We start from the raw sequence: 21,677 nt of genomic DNA, 5'->3' as shown, positions 1-21,677 counted from the left end.
TTAGATCCAGTATCTGCACTACCTTGTGATTAATCATACTGGGTGAGACTGATGGAAGTTGATTTCAAACATCAAGAGTATGGTTGACTGCAAGTATTCTGGGCATCCTCTCTTAAGAAGGGAAGCCTCAGTGGCGGGAGTTGAGTAGTCTGGGGCTTTTGAATCATGGTAATGTGCTATTATAAAAGGGTAGAAACGTTTACAGTTCTTTTAAAATGACTGTAGTTATTATGACATAAACATAAACATTCATGGACCACGACCCCAATCATGTGCAATTGCTAATATTTATGATGCACAAGACGCAGTTCACATTCCACCACACCCAGTTTGATTAGTCAGGTTTCACTGATTGTATCACAATTGGCCAGAATCTTTTGATATCTTCCACCAAATCAAACCTACTGCATTATAGCATAGAACAGTGTATGAACCAGCTGTTTCTGTTCGTGACTCCCTACTGTTCAGTGGAAACCATCACTAGGAAATAATGTCTTTTTAAGGTGTTAATGGAAGATCAGACACATTACTGACTGCCTAATTCTGAAGGGATGTGCCCATAATTAACTAGTCAAATAAATATTGGTTTGGAATGTTTTATTTCATGTTAGCTTAATGGCAACTGTACTGTACCCATTTCATCTTTACAGATCTTGATCTTGCCATTCTATTGCTCACTTAGCTTTCCACTATAATTAAGTTGATTGATCCTGAACTATAGGTCTGCACAGTTATATTCCCTTACAATCACTTGAAGTACAGTTACTGTCCCACCTAAAGTCAGTATTTTCATCTACAGCAGATTCCCAGCCAAAATTCAGTGGAAAGTTTTTATTGCTTCAGCTGCCGTTTTCTCATTCATTGCAGGTTTTCGCAGACTACCAGGCTGCAAAAATTTCTTAATTGTGGGGATGTTACTTATCCTCCCTTTAAAAGCCTAAGAAAGAAAAAGAAAAAAGTTTAGAAGGGAAAAATGCATTTTTACAATTTTTTAAAAAGTGACATTGCTGAGTAAACATTTGTCATCTGAACAACCTGTGGTTATTACATTTTGAAGGCTCGTTTATTTTAGTGCTGCTATTTGATCTCAACTGCAAATTGTAACCATCAAGTGAAGTATATATGTCAACAAAGGTTTGCATGATAATAAAATTGGTTAGTAGATTTGCTTTGTGTGTGTGTGCCTTTGAGTCAGGGTTGACACCTGGTGACTGCCTGGACAAGTCTCTGCAGTTTTCTTGGCAAGATTTTTCAGAGGTGGCTTGCCATTGCCTCCTTCCTAGGGCTGAGAGAGAGTGACTGGCCCAGGGTCACTCAGCTGGCCTTGTGCGTAAGGTGGGACTAGAACTCACAGTCTCCCAGTTTCTAGCCTGGTGCCTTAACCACTAGACTGGCTCTTGGATATGCTTTACAATTAATTTTTAGTAATAGCTCTTCCATGAATCTGGACCTTATATGTACCTTGGTTTTCATCTTTCAGATCTGGTGCATTTTTTCCTGCATTATAGTGTTCCCCCTTTTCTCCCTTTCCTCTTCCCCATCATATGAAAATCATATGAAAAATGTTCAAGAAATAGAAGAAAAATAGTTGTCCAGGCCCTCTAGCTTCATTGTAGATATGATAGCTGTGGTGTCCTTTGAGCTTCTACCAAATATGTAAATACAGTATCAAACATTTGACAAAAATTCTCCATTTTCAATTTCTTGAAGCCAGATATTATATGAATTCCCAGATAAGACTAAGTACAAAGAATTAAAATTAAATTTTAAAAAAGAACTCACTGAATATTTTTTACTGCAAATATACTTTGCATATTGCAGTATTTGCTGTTCTGCATATAGTTTTGTGACAAGAACAATCTAAAATAAAATATTCCAATAACATAAAGCCAGTTTGGTGTAGTGGTTAAGGCACCAGGCTAGAAACTGGGAGACTGTGAGTTCTAGTCTGGTACAAGGCACAACATCTTAACTGCTATGGCAACATAAAATGTTGCATAATATCCCATGCTTTCCATTACATCATGCAGCACAATTCAAAGAACGGCGTACCTCCTTAATGACTACATCTCAGTCATTGTCTTCTGTCACATTAAACTTATGAGGGCACTTATAGGAAAGGTTATCTAAAGCTTTGGGGGTGCTTGTAAACCTTAGTCTACAGGCTGTATACTTATGACTTAAGTGAAGGCAGAAGATATCTACCCAAAGGAATGTGTGCAAAGATTTCAGCTGAACCACTAGGACAGCAGTTCCCTAGTTCACTGTAGCTGCTATAACTGAAAAACAAGACCTAGATTTGAATTAGGGGTCTAACATGAGAACAACTGCACATTATCTTTCATTGTCAACATGATGTGTGTCAAACATACCAGGGGAATTAAATATGGGATATAATTACTGGCAGACTGGTTTGAGAAGCAGCTGAAATGACCATCCTCCTTATTATCCATGGCACAGCAAACTGCCTTGCACTTCTGTCATCACTGTTCGGAGAATTTGATCCAGTGCCAGATGGGATTTTGATTCAATGTTGTGCTGCATGTTTACATTACTTGCCAAATGTAGTGGCTTACCTTTAATAGAGGAAATTCTAAGAGAATATCTGCCTTCAACTCTTCCACCATCAAAATGCTTTCAAGCAGTTGAACATCTGCTCTGCTAAGCTGGCTTCCAACAAGGAAGTTTTGTCCATGATCTTTGAGAACCTTCAGAGCATAAAACATGTTAAAGACTTACCATATTCTAGATAAATACACAGTATTGAAAAGGACTATTTGGAGGACCTGGGAGTTAGCCATCTGGACAAGTTCCCATCATTTCACAGGGAATGGATTTTTTTTTAATGTTAACTTATAAACTGAGCTTTAATTTCAAAAGGTACATCTCAAGGATTTTTTAGAAAAATGAAAATGCAGTCCTATGCAAAGGGAATGAGCAGAACCATCTCACTAGCCCACTTTTCAATTTTGGAAATTGTCCAGTGAAGTGCAGTCCTTTATTTATCCTTCTCCTTTTAGCTTAGAGAGATTCTACCATTTCTTATGGCTCCAGGAACTCAAAACCAGTACAGTATGGGAAAAAGCAAGAGGGGACAAAAACAATTTGAAATTCTCCTACTCTGTATCCATAAGGGTTGCATAAAGGAATTTGATCTTTTTCAACAGTTGTACTTTTCTTGCAAGAAGTAGAAGAAGAAAGTAACATGTGGGGTTCCCACCCTTCTGCTGTTTCATTGTGCTCATTTCCACCACCAGTTGCGTTTTGGGATGGTAAATTTCTGCAGCTCCTTATTCATTTTAGAAGCCATGCTGTGTAGCCTCTCTGGTATAAGGATTTCCCATGCAACACATGGAGGTGATATGACAAAGGCAGTTGGACAAATAGGTTCATCTATGGTTTTCCTGTCTTGGTAATTGGAGGATAAAGAGATGCACAAGGAAAGCTTTTGTGTGCTTCAGTTGTGCCATGCTGAGATTAAAGTTGAGTCTCACTGATACAAAGTTATATTCAGCCTAACCAGATGAGCTACTGTGAAAGTATACGACATACTGCAATTGTGAACAAGAAGGTCATGCTTTGAAACAATGCAGGATTTTGAACTTCCTGTTCCAACCATTATTGTAAACCTTCCTGATCAGAAGAAAAATGTCTTACAATAAGTTGAATAGTATTCATTACTGGTTTGATTATTCCAACAGAACATTTCACAAGCACCTCTCCTCCTCCCAGGCAGTTAAACATATATAATTATAAGTTAAAATCCAACATTGACTGCTTGCTGTCTTTCATAATGCTCAAAACCTGTTGCCAAGAGCAGTCTCCTTTCAGCCTAATGGTAGGGTCAGATAGGTATCTGTTTGTAAACTTCTATTCTGGATGGATATTTCTGCCATATCTTCATAGGAGAGTGCTGAATGAAGATATGGAGGAAGCTGGCAGAATTCTACTCTCACTGAGGAGAGTTCCCAGAATTCCCAGTTGGTCTGCACCAGGTTAGAGAAGAGAGACCAGGGTTTTGTTGTTGCTGTTGTTTGTTTTAGAAAAAGATTTGCTTTGGCTACTAGATGTATGAGGGGAGTATAGAATTAAAGGAAACAGAAGTTACCAACTCCCAACAGTTGACTCTTGAACACAACCAGTGATCCATTTCTGAAATAACAATGGCCATCACTTTAGCTTCCCCTTTGTTCCCTACCTTTTCAAAGACTGGGAAATATCTAGTGGAGGCTTTTTCCAGGACTGTGAGTAACTCCTTTTCCCTGGTGTCAGCTGGCTTGAAGAAAAGCATCATAATTCCCTCATTCAGATCTACAATACCTTCACAGTACATATCAATTCTGAAAAGGAAAAGAAGATTCCTGTGATTCTAGACATCTGGTGAACACAGAGCTTCCTCCCCTGAATTCCCAATGCAGAGATGTTGGAGTAGCATGGTTCATTCTTCCACTACAAAAGAGCTCCTCCTTTCAATTATACAACTATCAATTAAAAACATTAATAGAACTTTGTATTTATGTTTCAAGTAATCATCACACTTCACAGACACTGTATCTTCTGCATAATACTGACAATAAGCCTGCATTACATTCATTCATTAATGGGGTGGAAAAGAGGATACAGCTTAAAATCAGTCACATATATCTGAAGTCTACTTGCAGTGTGTTCCTGTTTATACTGAACTTTCTAAGTGAAACTTCCTTTCCTGCATGATTTGATGTTCCTTTAGTTAGTGTTTTATTCTTGCTAGTCAAGAAGTGACTCCCTTCCAGAGAAAGAAAGGGAGAGGGGCTAACTTTATTACTGAGGAGACCCCTTTCACATAATACTGTAGGAGTAGTGTAACTGTAGCCCTTGACAGGGCCACAACTAGGGTCTGTGTCACCTGGGGTAAACATGGATTCCACGCCCATTTTGGCACACACCCCCAGCACTCATTTTGGCACCCCCCCCCAGTGCGGCGCCTGGGGCACATGCCCTGCTTCCCCCCCCCCCAGTTGCGGCCCTGGCCCTTGACCACCAAAAAGGCTGGTATGCTATTTAGCCATAAAAATCTTCAAAAGCTATCTTTTCTGTGAAGTACAACTCAAAGGAGAGAAACTAGATGTTTTAATGTGATGTTAGAATCAAATAAATAAATCCATAAAATCTAGGAAAGGAGCACGGGCATAATTTATCAGGTTTAAATAGTGCCAAGAGATGATATCAACTGCCCTGACTTCTAATAATGTTTAAATGAACTTCATTCTAACCTAGAGGGTGAGAGAGGGCGTATTGCTTTTTGCAGAATGCCTTTGTCCTACTTGGAGGTGATTGAAAACTGAAATATGCTGACTCATAGTATGTCAGCAGAAAATATGCCAGCTCTCATAATTTGCCAGGAACTGCCTGTTCCTCCTCATATCATGTATAGGAAACAGTTATAAAATGTTACATTACAGTGTTCTGTCCTTGAGGTCCTTCCCATAGAGATGGTATTTTGTTGCGATGTAATTGAGAATGGCTCGCGTTTGCACCAGTTTCATCCCATCAATTTCCACCATGGGCACTTGCTGAAAAAGCAGCCATCCATCTGGTAAATGGAAAAGGACACATTAATGTGAGTGTTCTCCCCAATTATTAGCATGCCAGAGGATCTGGAGATACATTTCATAAGGCATGATTGGAATTTCAGTAGTTTCACCTATACCTCTGAGAAGACATCGCTTGCATGTTTTTTAGATCCAAAGTCTTATGAGGCAGTTTTGCTGAATATCACACACACGTGTACACAAGCACATATACACACACACACTGGATAATGTTATGCTCACCATGTTTTAACTTTTGTAGATCTTCTTTTGATTCAATATATTGTTCTTCAAACTGGTAAACAGAAAAGACAAAAGATTTTAAAGACTTCCAAAATGATTGCAAATGCCAAATTCATCCTCCCTTCCATAGTCCCTGGAAGAGATTTGTAAGAAAAGAAACTCCCTACTCCAAGGGGAAGTTGGATAACTGGATTTACTGAGTTTAGTTTTGACTTAGCACATTTTATTAACCTAGTCATTGTCATTTATAGACCATGATGTAGCTTTTTAGTGAAAACCCAACCAACTGTGGCTAAATCAAGCCATGGCTAAGTAAAGCATAGTTTAACATGAGGTAGGAACCCAGCAAATGAGCCACAAACATAATGATGATAACATTGTGGAAATTAATCACTTAATCCATTTTAGGAAAAAAATTACATGGATTTCCATAATGTCACCATCATTATGTTTGTGGCTTATCTGCCCATTATAGATTTGTGTTTGAGAATTAAGATGTAAAATAGTTTATGTCTGAATTCATCAACTTTTGTTCTTCCATCACATTAATGCATAATATTTAAGACTGGACAAGTTATTTTGACAATTAAGTCAGAAGAATCCCACAACTGGCTCTTCTTGAGAGAGAGAGCAATTTATTTTTTCCAAATGTATTTACAGTCCATTGTATTTCTCTTCCCAGGGGGCAGCATACACATTTTGTATAGATGTGTTGGTTTAAGATAATAATGTTCATCTTCAAACTTGAGAGAAACAAATTATCTGCACTGGCAGAAATAGATTCTTACACAAACATTATTAAGTAAGAGATGTTTTGAAGACCAACCTCAACCCCAGCTGCAGCTAACAGCCACCTTATGGTTTCCATTCGCCCTCTTCCATTGAAGTAGTGAAGCTTCGGTTTTCCAGCCATGGTTCTAGTAGCTTGTTCTCCTGTTATATTAAATATATAAATATAAAGATTCTAGATCTAGATACAGATATCTCCAGACAGAGCAATATAACATTTTACAATGTTCCTTTGTTCATTGGTTTTCGCAAGAAACAATTTTATAACAACAATTTTTTTAAAAATCCATTTTATCTTGAGTAGGGATGTTTGTGTGTGTGTGTGTGTGTGTGTACAACTTGTAGAAGCAAAAAAACAGCCTTTTCCTCCATCCCACCCTTGTTAGTCAGAAGCTATCACAGGGATGATCTTTTCACTAAAACTCTGTTACCTGCAAAACTCTAGTTTAAGACAAATCCAGCATAGCTGCTTGAGAAGCATTCTCTTCCTAGGATTTCAAATTCTGATCCATTCTTCATTTTTTTTTTTCATCTGCTCCACTGGGAGCAACTGGTTATCTTTTGGACTAGTGCCAAGTAAATATTAGCATTATCAAATATATGTTTACTCTGAAGTAAATCCTACTGAGTTCAATGTCCCCACCTCATAGATAAGCAAGTATAGGCTTGCAACATACATTCATTAGTACAATTCTACTAAAAGAGTTAATGGAGTAATAGTTCATGCATATCATCTGAAAGACATGTTGGTTTCAAGGACTCATAAACCTACGATGGCTAACAAAGCTCTCCTTCTATTCATAATTCTGCCCTTTCCGCCAACTTTTCCTTTGAGCTTTCAGAGAAGAATCTTGCAATAATTCTGCCCTTGTTTATTAGTCACCACTAAGTAACGTTTTGCCAATTAATTAGCAAGAAGACAAACTTTAAGGTTACAGAATTGCCCACCCCCCACCCCACGGTCTTCTCAAGTTCCTACCTTTGAATACTGATCTGCTGAAATGTCTCGGAAAGTGCAAGTTCTTCTTATGCAAGATGTGTTTCGTGCGCCTTCAATATATAAAGCTCCAAAGCTCCACCTTCTGACAGAAGAGAGAGAAGGAGCAGCCCAGATGGAGGAGGACCCCCACTGGTGGTAAGCAGAAGAGTTTCTATGCCTTCTTCCCAACAGAACAGCTGACTTCCAAGTTAATCCACACTGAGAAAAGTTGGCCCTCACACAGAGGATGATGTACTTTGGTTTAGCAACATTTGGGGCAGGTGTATTTAAGACACAGGTGCTCGTGTAGTTTTTTCTGTGGTTTTGTTTTTTGGTATAATCTCCCCTAAACCTCCTTGAATCAGTAGGCAGGTAAATGGAGAAAAGCCCACTACATAAAAGGATCCTTTGGTTGGAGAGGGGGCAGTGTGGCAAATAGTTTGCTTAATTAATTTTTTTTTTAATCTGCTCAGTCGTGTCCGATTCTCCTGCCTGGACAAGTTCCTGCAGTTTTCTTGGCAAGATTTTTCAGAAGTGCTTTGCCCTTGCCTCCTTCCTAGGGCTGAGAGAGAGTGACTGGCCCAAGGTCACCCAGCTGGCTTTGTGCCAAGGCAGGACTAGAACTCAGGGTCTCCCAGTTTCTAATGTGATGCCTTAACCACTACCCCAATTGGCTCTCTTAATTAAATGGTAGTAAACAGCAGGCTATGGCTTTGTTCCATGCTTCAGATGGCCTGTTTGTCTTACCAGCCACAATAAAGCCCTCGTCAAAGCAGGCTCCTAACTTGGTCAAAATGTATTGGAATGTGTCTATGAAGGGGGAGGTAATGTGATGGACTACAGTAATGCAGCGGACCCTTAGGAAGGAGGGAGCACATTCCAAGGAAGGGGGAAAGACAAGAGACAGCACAGCCAGGAGTTGGGCCATGGGAAGAAGAAAATATTCCAATTAGCCTCACCCTAGAGCCTCCCAAGGTATATCCATTAGGTTAGAGTAGTACAGGTTGAGTCTGGCAAGATTCTGTCTAAATGGCAGGGTTTCTCAACCAGGGTTCCATGGAACCCTAGGATCCTGTGAGAGGTCACTCAGGGTTCCCTGGGAGATCACAATTTATTTAAAAAATTATTTCAAGTTTGGGCAACTTCACATTAAAGAGGTAAGTTTCATTCTTTATTTTTAGTTTAAGAACACTGTTAATGCACACATACAGGCCTACCCCTGAAACAAATATAATAATTTTGTAACTTCTGGCCTATATTTGAGCCTGAATGTGCAGGGGTTCCCCAAGGCCCGAAAAATATTTCAAGGGTTCCTCCAGGGACAGAAGGTTGAGAAAAGCTGCTATACAGTATAAGCAAATAAAGAACTGAACTTGGCTGGATTGATTCTATGTTGTTCTTGGGCTAGGCCTGACATAAAATGCCATGATGTAGGTCCTATGCTGGTTGGCATTTGATAGGTGTGGGCAAGCTCTCAGAAAGCTGAGAATGCCCCTTTTCTTTTTTCTTTTCACAGTTTACTAATAGACACCTCAGATAGGAAAATACCAAATATGAGAGGGAATCAATGGAAGGGCATTATACAAAAGGTGTATTGATGGAAACCATGTGTCCCCAAAGGCCTGCCTATAAAAAGGAGAGCAATTGGTGCTTTCTTTCCCAGCATGGGGTGGAGGGGTAAAGAAGAAGGGGAATCCAGCAATCAGAGGCTGTGGCAAGGACAGTCCAGACATAACATCAGGCTGACACTGTAGTGAAGAAGAGAAAGGGGTTGAAATTCTGAATGGGATTTCTTAAACTGTCTTCATTCCTAGCTACTTTATGCATAGGAGTCAAGCAACTTAAGACTCCAGAGTCTTCATTGGACACTATGGGAAATTAAAATGGCAGCTTACCCAGCTACCCAGCCTTGCATAGAATATTGGAAGGGCTTCATACAAATGTTTCAAGTGGGCTGGCAGGCATCAAGGAATGCCTACTAGTGAGACCAATATGCCATGTATATCCAACAATGAACTTTGTTTTAAGAGTAGAAAGGTACAATATAAACTTTTCTAATCTATAATGGATAATCTGTGGCTCTCCATGGATGAAATATAGCTCCCATTCAAGTCTAATTATTATTTATGTCAACTGGGGCTGATGAGATTTGGAATCAAATAACAACTTTACACACTCACACCACACTTAACTACAGGAAGCAAATGTTAGCTGAAGGTCTGGAAAAACTTACTAAAAATAAGAGCAGTTCAACACCAAAATCACTTCCCCTTTGCTAGGTATGTTTACATAGAGATCTGTCAAGAAGTCTTTAACTCCAGAGTCTACTGGAGTTGGTGGCCAATATATTGAAACAAACAAACAAACAAACAAATATTTTGAATTCTAGCACTGAACTCAATGGCTCCTTCCACTTCTATGATTCTATGTATGTAAGCAAGATACATGAATGAATGAATGAATGAATGAATGAATGACATTTTCCAGAAGAAAGAAAGAAACTTCTTTATGTCAAATGTTTGAATGTAAGAACTTTAACAACATGCACCAAAGACTAACTCATTTATTGCTTTTGATCCCAGCACATAATCATTTGCTTTTAGGAAACAAAAAGAAGATTTTGAATCGTCCCCCAGATGAGGTGAAGGCAAGATCCATGCATTTATCACACCAGAAAGCAATGTGCCATGATAAACAACTGTGGAGGTACTCTGTGGCCAAACATCATTGCATAGAAACCAGGGTGGGAGATGTACCACCATTTGAGATCAAGAAACAATAGGAACTCTTTGGGATAGCTTGTAAAGGTTGGGGTGCGTTCCTTGTTGCATGATGGAAATCCTGTTGGCTTGTGCTGGGTCTTTCTATTGCCCACAGATATCTAACCTTCTGGCAAGCGGACATGATGTTATGCTAAGTCCACCTTTAAAACCTTCAGCACGGTGGCCACATAAGCATCATCAGGGGGTGGTTTCCTTTGGCTTCCAGGTTCTAGGAATTTCTTAATGGTGGGAATAGAGCTTATTCTTGCTTTGAAAGCCTAAAGCAATAAATAAACAATATTTACTATGTTGAATTTATAACCTGCACATTCCCAGCCAAGACAGCTTGTAGTGGTTGACAACGTAAATCAAAAATATTGATAAAACCCAGCCATCATAAAACAGAGTAAAACTGCAGAACACAATAGAAATCTGTAAATAAAACAATGTCCAAAAAAATTCTAATATAAATATATCAAAGATATACCTTTGTTTATATCTGTGAAACACAAATTCCTGGGGCAAAATGCTTGAGTCTTTTCTTTAAACAAACTAGGGAAGGAGCAATCTGAATTTCTTACGAGGAAGGAATTCCAGCAGCTGATGCCACCACAGAGAACTGCCCTAAGCAATTCCAACCCGGCCTGCCTCTGGCATCTGTAATAACCTCTTTAAACATAATTGTAGTTCCCTGTTCGTGACATATGGGAGAAACCACACCTCCAGATAAGCGGGTTCCAAGCATTTTAGGGATATATAGATCAAAATAAGCACCTGGAATGTAATCCAGACATCTAAACATAGATAGGGCAACTTTGCCAAACAGTGTCACATGCTCCCATATGGAAACATCTGACAGAAGCTTGGCCTTCACATTCTTACATTGCAATTAAATCACAATTACATTGGACCCACTGTAATTTTCAAGATTCTTTCAAGAGCATCCCCACTTAGAGTGTGTTATGATGGTCAGAGCATGGGTAATAGTGGTCAGGTTGGATAAATCAATGGTTGATAGATCAGTTATTCATCTGCAGCTGAAAGAAAGGTATTCCTTGCCACCATGCTGACCTATGTACTCAAGGACAGCACAGAGTCCAAGAACAATGGATCCAGAGTATCAGTTACATCCAGAAGCACTTGAAGCTTCTTGGACACTATCCATTCTACCACCTTGGCCAGAAATAGCAAATTTGAAATTGCCCTGTAGTTAATAAAAAGGGAGGGATCTAGCAATGTTTTCTTCAACAGGGGGTAGAATTGCCTCTTTCAAAGTAGGATGGCACCATCCTTTGGTAGAGGAAGGCATTTAAAAAGTATAATTTACCACCCTCAAAAAATCTGTCCTGGCCAGTATTAGTCATGAGAGAGTTGTATCTAAAAGATATGTGATGACCCAAGCTTGTTCAAGCACCTTGTTCACATCTTCAAGCTGCACAGGGAAAAACCAAGGCAGATACATTAAGCCCTTTCCTGCTATCTTCCTGAACAACATTGTGAATCTGCTGATGGATATTAACAATTTTATCTCAGAAAAGATTCATAAACCCTTCAATCAATCACAGATGGTTCAAGGAAGCCTTCTCAGCCTTCTTGGCACAAGCTCCTGAACCACCCTGAAAGTCCCCTCCTTTGGACAAAATGGAGGCAAAGAAAAAATCACGGCTATGATCTCCAACTAGTGGCTTCAGTAGCAGCATAAATTAGAACTAGCATGTTCTTTTATATTGTGCAACTAAAAGTTGGCATGGTAGTCACTACTAGATTACCTGTAGTTGAGGGAATGGTGCAAGAGCATCAGCCTTTTTCTCTTCCAACATTAAGATTGCTTCAAGCAACTGTATATCTGCCCAGCTGAAGCGATTACCAACAAGGAACTCTTGCCTATGTTGTTTCAGAGCCTATAAAATACAAAAGTGCTATGGCTGAGTAAAAATGTACATTAACTAGACTCTGCCAAAAGGCATGTATGTATGTATGTATGTATGTATGTATGTATGTATGTATGTATTTATTTATTTCTCAAATTTAGCCACCGCCCATCTCCCCCAGAAGAGGGACTCTGGGCGGTTTACAATAAAATCCCACACGAAACATAAACATTAAAATCACATAAAACAATTATGATAAAACACAATAAATAAATAAAATCCAAGACAGATGTAAAATCCAGGCTGGTAGGAGGGACTCTAGGGTGCGAGCTATCCCCAAGAATGGTTATTCACTTTCCCGCCCCAGGCGAGATGGCAGAACAAGGTCTTCAGGGCCTTCCGGAAGGTCAGGAGTGAAGGGGCCTGCCTCACCTCCGGGGGCAAGATATTCCAGAGAGCAGGGGCCACCACAGAGAAGGCCATTTTAGTCATTAACTTACTATCTTCAGACAATATTCACCTTATAACCTACTAGAAGCATCCTGGTTTTTTTTAATAGGGACCAAAAGGAATTGTCTGTATACAGTAAAACATGTAAGTACACATATCAAATGCTAAAAATGGAAGAATAATTGGAAGCAAAGAAGAAAGAAGACAGTGTCCTTGAATATTTTGCCATTCTTATTTAAATGCTGGGGCAGAAATAAAAATCATTTAGGAAAGCAATTAAATTATTCTTGGAAAAGCAGAGGTAACAGGAGATGAAAATATAACCTTAATTGTCAAATGAAAAATAAATAATTCTCTGGGTCCAAAGGTTTTAAAAAACTAAAATGTAACTGCTGATAACCTGACAAAAATATGAATTAATTTTTAAATTAAGTGCCTATTCTCAAAATATGGAAAACAGACAATATACTATGACTCCAGTTTCTTGTATTCTTCCAGTTCAAGGAGGAATATAATACACTATAGGTCAGTAAATTTAACAAGTAAAATAGTAAAATTTTTGATTGAGGACAAGGACAAGAACATGGCAAGCTTTGACTGGAGTGTTTTGTCCAGTTATAGCATCAGGTGAGGACACCATCTGCTCATACCTTAGTCTGGGTTCACACAGTACTTGGTTTACAAACCATTTGGTTGCTTCAAATAACATGTAAAGCAAAATACATTACTGCCTGGGATATTCTGTGATCCTGGCCTAGATTTCAAAGGCAGAAAGATATTTTAAAGAAAACTATCTAAAAATGTGCATTCTGTGTATGCACGAATGCTCTGAAGCCAATGCCATTCATCTAAATGAAGGGGTAGCTGCTAGAAGAAAGGTAACTGTTGGCCTACCTTTTCATAGACTGGGAAGTACCTGGTCATGGCCTTTTCAATAAATGCAGCCAGCTGTTTCTCCTTTTGTTCAGGTGGAGAAAAAGGATAGAGCATAACAATGCCCATCAGGTCCATGGTCCCTTCCGTGTACATGTCGATTCTGTGGAGGTAGATGGGAAAAAACGTTACATCACAAAAAAGCCACATTTTAACGAACATTAAATTTAACTTAGCTGACATCATGACACAAATACTGTTATTTACATACTTGTGTCAGGCATCCCCAGCTTCAATAGTCACATGTAAAAAATACTCTCCTAAAAAGGGTCACTGCCTGGGGCCACCTTCCGCATCACTGCAGTTTATTTATTTATTTATCAAATTTGTCACCGCCCATCTCCTCCGACTGGAGGGACTCTGCCAGTTGCCAGATGTTCTATTTGATTTCTTTCTTAAATGTGCAATAGCTCTTTTTCTCCCTTGAGACTGGAAAAATACACACACTGTCCTCTCACCAAAGCTGATTCATGGCAAGATGGAGGCCATGCACTGAGTGACAGCTTAGTCTTTGGAGTATGGACTCAAAGGTGCACTGAAGAAAATATTTTTTCTTTTGCTCTCTCTCACAGATTTCACTGTTGAAGAGTCTAGAGATGGAGGACAACTCCTGTAGCAACAGGGACTGAAGAAGAAATTTCAGAAGAGATCCCCAACAGGAAGAGCAATTGACCAAGAACAGGAAAGGGTGTCTGTGTCTATCAGACAGGACCACTCTCTGCAAGCACCTGGTGCCTTCAAGAGGTGTTGGTCTAAACATAGTCGTGCTGGCTTGGGATGATGGGCACTGTAGCCCACTTTACCTGAAACTTGGAGTTAGCTCTGTTGGCCTGCCTACCTATATGCTTCCCTGATTCTCCTTTTCTATTCCCATGAATAAAACACAAGAACTGTGACCTGCTGTATGGCTATCAAATGAAAGGGGGAAGAGCTCTGCTAGCACAAAAACTAGGCATGAGAATGCCAGTCATGCCTTCACACAAGTTGGGTGCTTTAAAATATTGCCCAAGTGCAGAGTGCATATCGCATGATCTATGCTATGGTACAGTGTTCCCCAACTGGGACATTTCCCTGAATCTAAGAAGTATAATCTTCTGCTCCCAGATTTCCCAAGCCAGCATAGCCATTGCTTCCAAAATTCTACTAATAAAGGAATTAACTGTGAAGAGGGTGTTCTGTCCCCTTTCACAATTATTTGTTAGCAGAAAAGCTGCACAACCAGACTGTTGCAGTTCTACCTTGACTCAGTTGCTTGTTGGTTGTGCCCAGAGCTGGTATCATTTACCTATGGTCCCATTTTTACACAAAATACATGAGTCATTGACTGTCAGCAGTACTGGGCAGGATCAGACAGGCAAAGCCAATATTGATATTGGCAATCAGACAAAAAAGGATTATGTTCGGAACAAGTTATGAATGTGGTTATGGAGCTTGCTTATACCAAAGAAAAGAGGAAAATGTGCATTGTACTCTGCAAGGAAAGATAGAAGTGCTCTATATGATGTAATAATATTACAGATTATCTAAAACTGTTCTTTATCTTTTTTTTTGTTAGTCAGGCCACTGGGTAGAAGTCCAGAATAGTAAATTGCTCTTTCACCGTTGAAGCTAATTGGTTAAGACACTCTCTTTTGAAAAGCTGGGTGCCTCTTTGAGAGGTCAGAGGTAATGGCATCTTTCCCACAAAGAGGGTTTTTTTTAAGTTAGTGGCTCCAATGGATAGAAGCAGAGAGCCAAATTATGCAAGGGGTCAAATGTGACATTAAAAAAAAAGTATGCTGTACAAATGGCTTGAGGTAGAAAGCCAAATTACACATAATGTTAAACTTGGCATTTAACTTGCTGATTTTTCAAAACACAACTTTCGTTGGGGGGAGGGGGAGGTATCCATGAAACTTGAGATTGGAGTCAACACGGGATTTAACCCTTTTCTTGGATTCATTGGCTGGCACATCAGTTATGGCCCTACCTGGATCTCAGGGACTTTGCAATGGTAACTCACCATTTTCTGACTAGACTACTGAAATTCACTGTAGACGGGGTTGCCCTAAAAGTCACACTGAAACTGTAGCTTGTACAAAATGCCATGGTCTGATTGTTGGCCAATGTTACTCACTAAGAGCAGATTACACCTGTGATTTGGTCCCTCCATTGGCTGCCAGAAGGTTCCAAATGCAATTCAAAGTGCTGGTTTAATTTATGATACCCTGTATGACTGGGGGCCCATATAATGTACCTGAATTGGCCCATCTGGTACATTCTTCCCAGGAGAAACTTCTGCTAATACCAGGAAGTGCTGTTTCTCAGCTGTTGCTCTGGCCTTGCAGAATAGCTCCTTCTTGGAACTAAGACTCATATCGTCCCTCTTAATGTCCCAGAAACTGCTCTCTTTTCCATAGAGCTTTGGGTGACTAGTTAATTGTTGCTATTTTTAATTTCAATTTAACTGTTGGCTTCTATTTTTGTCTTCTATTTTGGTTGTGTGATTTATTTAGCTATTATTATTATTCTATATTGTTTACCATTTGGATTTAAATGGTGTTTACTATGGACATTTAATTGGCTGTAGGTTTCACTGAGTTTTTTTTAAAATTTGGCATATATTAATAGAATACATGAAACCACAAATAAAGAAATGTATATAATTAATTCTAAATAAATAAAAAGATTTCTACTAGAATGCCCAAACCTGGAAGGCCCCTTAGGGATAGTGGGAACTACCCAAGTTATTTTCCTGGAAACTACTGCCATTTATAGAGAACCTAGTAGCTTCCAATGTGCAAAGGTGTATTTGTGCTGTGGAGGGGAAGTGTGTGCATTAGGGGAATGGGGGTTGGACAACCAATATTACAAAGAGACTATAAGCCTTCAAGATTCTTTCTCGACAAACCCAATAATGCTGCTCCCTTTAACTAGATGCAAAAATCAGGAGCATGTGCCAGTAGAATGTTAATGGGTTACATAGGACTGGCAAAACATCTACCAGAGGCTCCAGCAGTATTGAATATACAGTACCACCCCAGAAGCCAATGATCCAAAATCTTTTTCTTCTTGGCCTGAAAGATTTGTTTCTCATTCGTAGCCAGTGCCTATTGGTGAGCACGTGGGAATGCAGTAATATTAGGGCAGAGACTTTTGATCAAGTCTAGTACGATGAACTGCAATACAGTACTGTGCTCTTTCTTTCAGATCCTTCCCATGGAGATTGTATTTCCCTGCAATGTAGTTGAGGATAGCCTTGGTCTGGACCAGCTTCAGCCCATCCATCTCCACCAGAGGGACTTGATCAAACAGCAGGCATCCATCTGTAGGAAAGGGGAGAAAAGAAAGGAAAACGCAGCATCATTGAGCAGGTCTAGGATGTAGTAGAGCAGCTTCAGAGAGTTAGGCAATATGGAAAGATCCAGCTCTGCTTAAATACAGTGAAATGCTAGCATGTGACCTACCTTCCAGACTGAATTTAATCAACCTGCAAATATAATAGGTCTTTATGCAAAATAAAACAAATTAATTAATGGGATATATGTATATTGCACTTTCACAGTGGAAATATTTGCTGTGCCTTGAATTTTAAACTGTACCCCAAATGTTGGTGCAGATTTAAAAACAGACTCAGTCAAGCTCAGAAAAAGATAACGGTATCCTTTATAATGAATAATTACTCTAGCCCTTTCCACAACGTCACTGTTCCATAATATTCATAGATATATCTTAGAAATCTTACTGGGATCATTTCCTGAACCAGAGGTGAGGTTTATTTCTGAGAGCACAATTTCAGAGGCGGCCATGCTGAGTCTTCCCAGAAAGCCATTTATATAGAGAAACCTTGCCTTTTGCTCCTCGAAAGCGTGTGACAATGCGCCCTTTAGGAATTCTGAGAAAGTGCACTTAACCGGTGTTCCAAGAGGGAGCACTCTGCAGTCAGGCACTCTGCTAAGTTGCTGTTTCAGCTTGTTTAGCATTGCTGCTTGAAACAGTAACCTCTTTGGGGAAAGGATCTTTTTTTATTTAATCAAGGAGACCTCTGGCTAAGCTCAGGCTGGAAGGAATGTTCACCTGATCGAAGAAAATATTTGTAGCTCAGGGTTGAACTGTGGAGTCCTTGGTGCCCTCTGAGCCTTGTTGTTTTCTTGCAGACGTTTCACTGCCAGACTAGGCAACGTCTTCAGCTCGCACCAAGGACTCCACAGTATTCACCCGATTAGATTGGCATTTCCCTCTGCATTTTAATCTTTGTGTTGAGCCCATTCTAATTTTTAAACTTTTGCCCTGATTATGGCAGGAAAACTGTATGGCGGGAGGAAGAATGTCTGGCAGAAGGGCTTGATTTCCTTCTCACATATATAAACCAATTTCTATTTCTATTATGAAATTGTGCAAAGCATGAGAAATTGTTGCTGAGAAGTCAGCCATTTGCTCCACCCTTACAACACATACCATCTGCTCACCTATTTCTCAAACTTGTCTCATATTAGATTTCTATTGGTGAAACAAGTTCAGCCTAATTTACCAGTAAACTGCATTCATGGTTTCCCACCCTATCTTTGTTTACTGTAAAGCAACAGCAAACTGATGTGCGCTTGCCCTTTGTTCCTGATTCACACTTCCTTCTGCACAAATTGATGGGGGGGAAAAGGCTTTACAGATTGTTTACAAAAGCTGCATGATGTGGGACCCACAAACCATTATCTGGGGATTGGACATGATGAGACAACTTCCGTAATGGTTTTAGCACTGATCGGGCATTTTGCAGCTTACGCAGAACCAAGAAAGCTCCACCTGCTCCAGGTGCAAAAGCAAATGCACTCTTGGCACAGCATGCTCCACTGCACCTCTTGGCTACAGCCCACTTTGGGGAGCCATGGCTCTTTCTGCCAATCTTTTGCTGCCACGTCCCAGAATCTGCTGCCCAGGGGGACTGTGTCATTCTGCTTAATGATGTGGCCCGCAAAGCTAAACTGAGCAGAAAGCAGGCTGCAGCAGGCTGCCAATTATGCAATTATGCAAGAACCAAAATAATTTCTCTTTACATGCAAATATAGACCACAGATGACTCACTGAAGAAACACAACAATCTCTTGTGCCTGCTGGAGATGACTTTTCTCATGGAGGACAGAGAGGGAACAGCAACAATGACTTCCTGAAGCAGTCCCTGATGGTGACAGCTGCAGATCTGGGAAGGTGCCCTGCCTTCACTGGATAGCATCCCTCTCTCTGCTGTTCTCTAACTATACTGGGAAAGCCATATAGTCCTGTATAGAAAGGAGCAATAGTGAGGGGAGCAAGCACAAGAGCTCCTTAAGAAAATGATGCTGAGCACATTAGATGTACTAACATCCCTGGACCAATTTTAAGTATCACTAACAACTTCAGCATCTCATAAGTGTTCTGGAAAAATTTTTGATTAACTTAAAATTCTTAGGTGATCAGGATCTTAAGGCTATCTTATAAATCCCCACTCCAAACTACGCCAGCTAAGTAGCCTAAGGAAAACAGTTGCTCAAAAATGGGGTGATGCAATTCAGTGATGCAATCTATATCCCAATCACTTGAATTTAGTCCCATTCAAGGCATTTCGGAATAAGACTTGGGATCATCAGGTATACAGAACTGACAGATTAGGCAGTCAAACTAGGAATTTAATTTAAATTTAAAATTGACTCCTTCTTCCCAAAGGAGTCCTTGGAAATAATATTTATTTTTTTTGTTTATTGTTTTTGTCTTTTGTTTATTATTTAAATTATATTATATATATATATATATATATATATATTAAAATTTTGTTTATTGTTTATTTTATTTATTGTTTATAACTGTAAAAAGGTGCACATTTTGAGAATATGAATCATCAGTAGTAACTTTTTTATTTCTTGGTAGAAGGGTTTAGTCTGCATTGTCAAGATGCTGATGACACTGTCAAACTGTAGATATAGTTAATCGTAGACAGTGGTGTATTGGAGGAAGGAGGAAAACAAACTCATATTAACTTGGGATGAATGCAATTCAAAAAAGTGCTACCTTTGTATATTCTCCATCCTCTACCCCCTTGGCAACTGTTTCAGCTCCCACTTACTAAACCTCCTATTTTCCTCTGTGTTTCCATCCCATTCAAAGGCATGGAATGAAGGCATGACAGCATGTGGAGGGGGAGGAGCTGTGTCCTCATCAGTCAATCAGCTATGTCCTCATGATCAATGCCCCACCCCTCTGCAATGCATGTAAAAAAGAGGCAGGGCTTAAATTGTATAGTTTCCATCTTGAACTTTTTCGATTTCCCCTGCAGTCACCCCTGATCTCATTCAACCATAAGTCCCCAAGTCACTTGCTATCTTCTCCTAGGAACTACTCTTCAGTTATCAATAGCAAAGCAAATAAGCCATGTCCTTAAATAAGGAGCAAGGAAGCAAAATTCGGCAACAGTTAGTAGTTGTCCGTCTCTGTTTTTTCTCAACAATGTGAGAGCATAACTTAAAAAATAAAACAACCCTGAAAAGTCTGAAATGGAACAAATTAATAGAAGCTATCAGTTCCACTAATCTGTTTCAAGTATAGCCTTGTTCCTTATTAGCATATCACTAAATTGAAGCAAAGAACACCAATTATTACAGCCAGTTCTGAATTGAATGGTTGTTGTTGTTGTTGTTGTTGTTGTCGTAGAGTCGTTTATGACCCATGGCGACCCTATGTATAACAGAACAAAATGCAGTTTGGTCTTGCGCCATATGCCTGACTGTTCCAATGTTTGCATCCATTGTTGCTGTAACTGTATCAATCCATCACATTGAAGATCTTCCTCTTTTCTGCTGGCCCTTGACTTTACCAAACATGATGTCCTTTTCAAGTGATCGGTCTTTCCTGATGATGTGCCAAAAGTATGAGAGGATTGAATGGTATGAATTAAAAGTATCACAGAATTAAATGGTATAAAACACTTGTTAATGATAGGAGCTAAAGATCAGTTGCTGTATCTACCTTTGATTAATTTCAAATACTGTTCTCTTGTTTCCAAAAATATTTCTTCAAACTGGAAAAAGAAAAAAACATATTTTAACTTTGTATCACAGGGGAACAGAATTTTGAAAACTGGGCTTAAAGTACCTTTTGGGCTCCATAATCCCCCAAAAGGGAAAAGCTGAGCCAATGGGGAGAGGCAAACATCTCATTTCATCTCCTAACCCCCTCCAAACCTCCACTCCCTGACCCAAATCAGGGGAAAGATTTATGCGCTGTCTATCCTCAGGTAATGGCGTTCCATTTAGTCATGCTGGCCACATGACCACAGAAGTGTCTATGGACAAACGTCAGCTCTTCAGCTTTGAAAGGGAGATGAGCACCGCCTCCTAGAGTTGGACACGACTGGACTTAATGTCAGGGGAAACCTTTACCTTTACCTATCCTCAGGTAGGGCTACTAGATCTAGGCTGCAAAAGTAACAATGACCACTGGATGGCAGCAAAAGGATAGAGAAAACCTTTTGCTCCCAGGCTAGTCTCATCCATATTTTTGAAGTCTAGATCTGGTACTCTAACTATAAGGGACAAAAAGAAAAAAGAAAGTGGGGGGGAGGTGCAGGTGGGATACACGAGCCGTTTACCCATTCCCCAGAATAACCCCATGTGAGTAGTGAATTGAGAAATCTTTAGCTGAAATCTCAAAGCACAAAGAAGCCCTAATTTCATTTTTCTTCTAAAATTGTAGAGGGCAGAGGGAATGGCCTTGAAGGACAGGGGGAAGAGCTGTTACCAAGGCAACAGTTAGATAAGCAGGGTGTGAGCCTGTTCCAAGAAACTAATTTGAGGAAATATCTGAGGCCTTGCCCTCATTCACATGAACGTGAAGTGAGGGAGGGGAAAGCAATTCAGACTTGCAAGATTTGGTTACTATAGCTATTACAATAAAAGTAGTCCTGATCTATATGGCACTTGTTTCTTATTCTGGTCTACCTTATAGGGCTGACAAAAATAGAAGAAACAAACCTCAACTCCAGCTGCTGCTAACAACCAACGTATGGATTCCATTCGTCCTCTGCCATTGAAATAGGTCAGTTTGGGTTTCCCAGACATATTTTATGAGTTTTGGA

General features: G+C 39.7%; 1 protein-coding gene across 2 annotated transcripts; it reads right to left on the bottom strand.

The window, feature by feature from the left end:
- Positions 1 to 582: 582 nt before the first annotated feature.
- Positions 583 to 21,677, bottom strand: LOC134504416 (glutathione S-transferase-like). Of its 2 annotated transcripts, XM_063313621.1 has the most exons (7): positions 7,582 to 7,606; positions 6,640 to 6,746; positions 5,814 to 5,865; positions 5,440 to 5,572; positions 4,199 to 4,340; positions 2,577 to 2,708; positions 583 to 937 (listed from the first exon to the last, which is right to left on the bottom strand). In XM_063313621.1, exons 2-7 carry the CDS (start codon positions 6,724 to 6,726, stop codon positions 818 to 820), a joined length of 666 nt encoding a protein of 221 aa, XP_063169691.1. In that variant the 5' UTR covers positions 6,727 to 6,746; positions 7,582 to 7,606; the 3' UTR covers positions 583 to 817. The 2 variants fall into 2 exon arrangements, with proteins under 2 accessions (XP_063169691.1, XP_063169699.1); XM_063313629.1 differs by lacking the exons at positions 4,199 to 4,340; positions 5,440 to 5,572; positions 5,814 to 5,865; positions 6,640 to 6,746; positions 7,582 to 7,606 and adding exons at positions 13,559 to 13,700; positions 16,770 to 16,902; positions 20,570 to 20,621; positions 21,574 to 21,677.

This window comes from Candoia aspera, chromosome 1 (assembly GCF_035149785.1).
Source record: "Candoia aspera isolate rCanAsp1 chromosome 1, rCanAsp1.hap2, whole genome shotgun sequence".
Taxonomy (NCBI): Eukaryota; Metazoa; Chordata; class Lepidosauria; order Squamata; family Boidae; genus Candoia; species Candoia aspera.
The sequence above is the reverse complement of the archived record's forward strand: the minus strand, read 5'-3'. Positions and strand labels throughout refer to the sequence as shown.

What these genes read in the sequence shown, in the direction of transcription:
- LOC134504416 (XM_063313629.1), bottom strand. Translation starts at nt 21,660, where the DNA reads ATGTCTGGGAAACCCAAACTGACCTATTTCAATGGCAGAGGACGAATG. An exon ending in GATCTGAAAGAAAGAGCACA is followed by an intron (nt 13,701 to 16,769) that starts GTACTGTATTGC and finishes CTACCTCCACAG; the next exon opens with AATCGACATGTACACGGAAG. An exon ending in ACTTCCCAGTCTATGAAAAG is followed by an intron (nt 2,709 to 13,558) that starts GTAGGCCAACAG and finishes TATGCTCTGAAG; the next exon opens with GTTCTCAAAGATCATGGACA.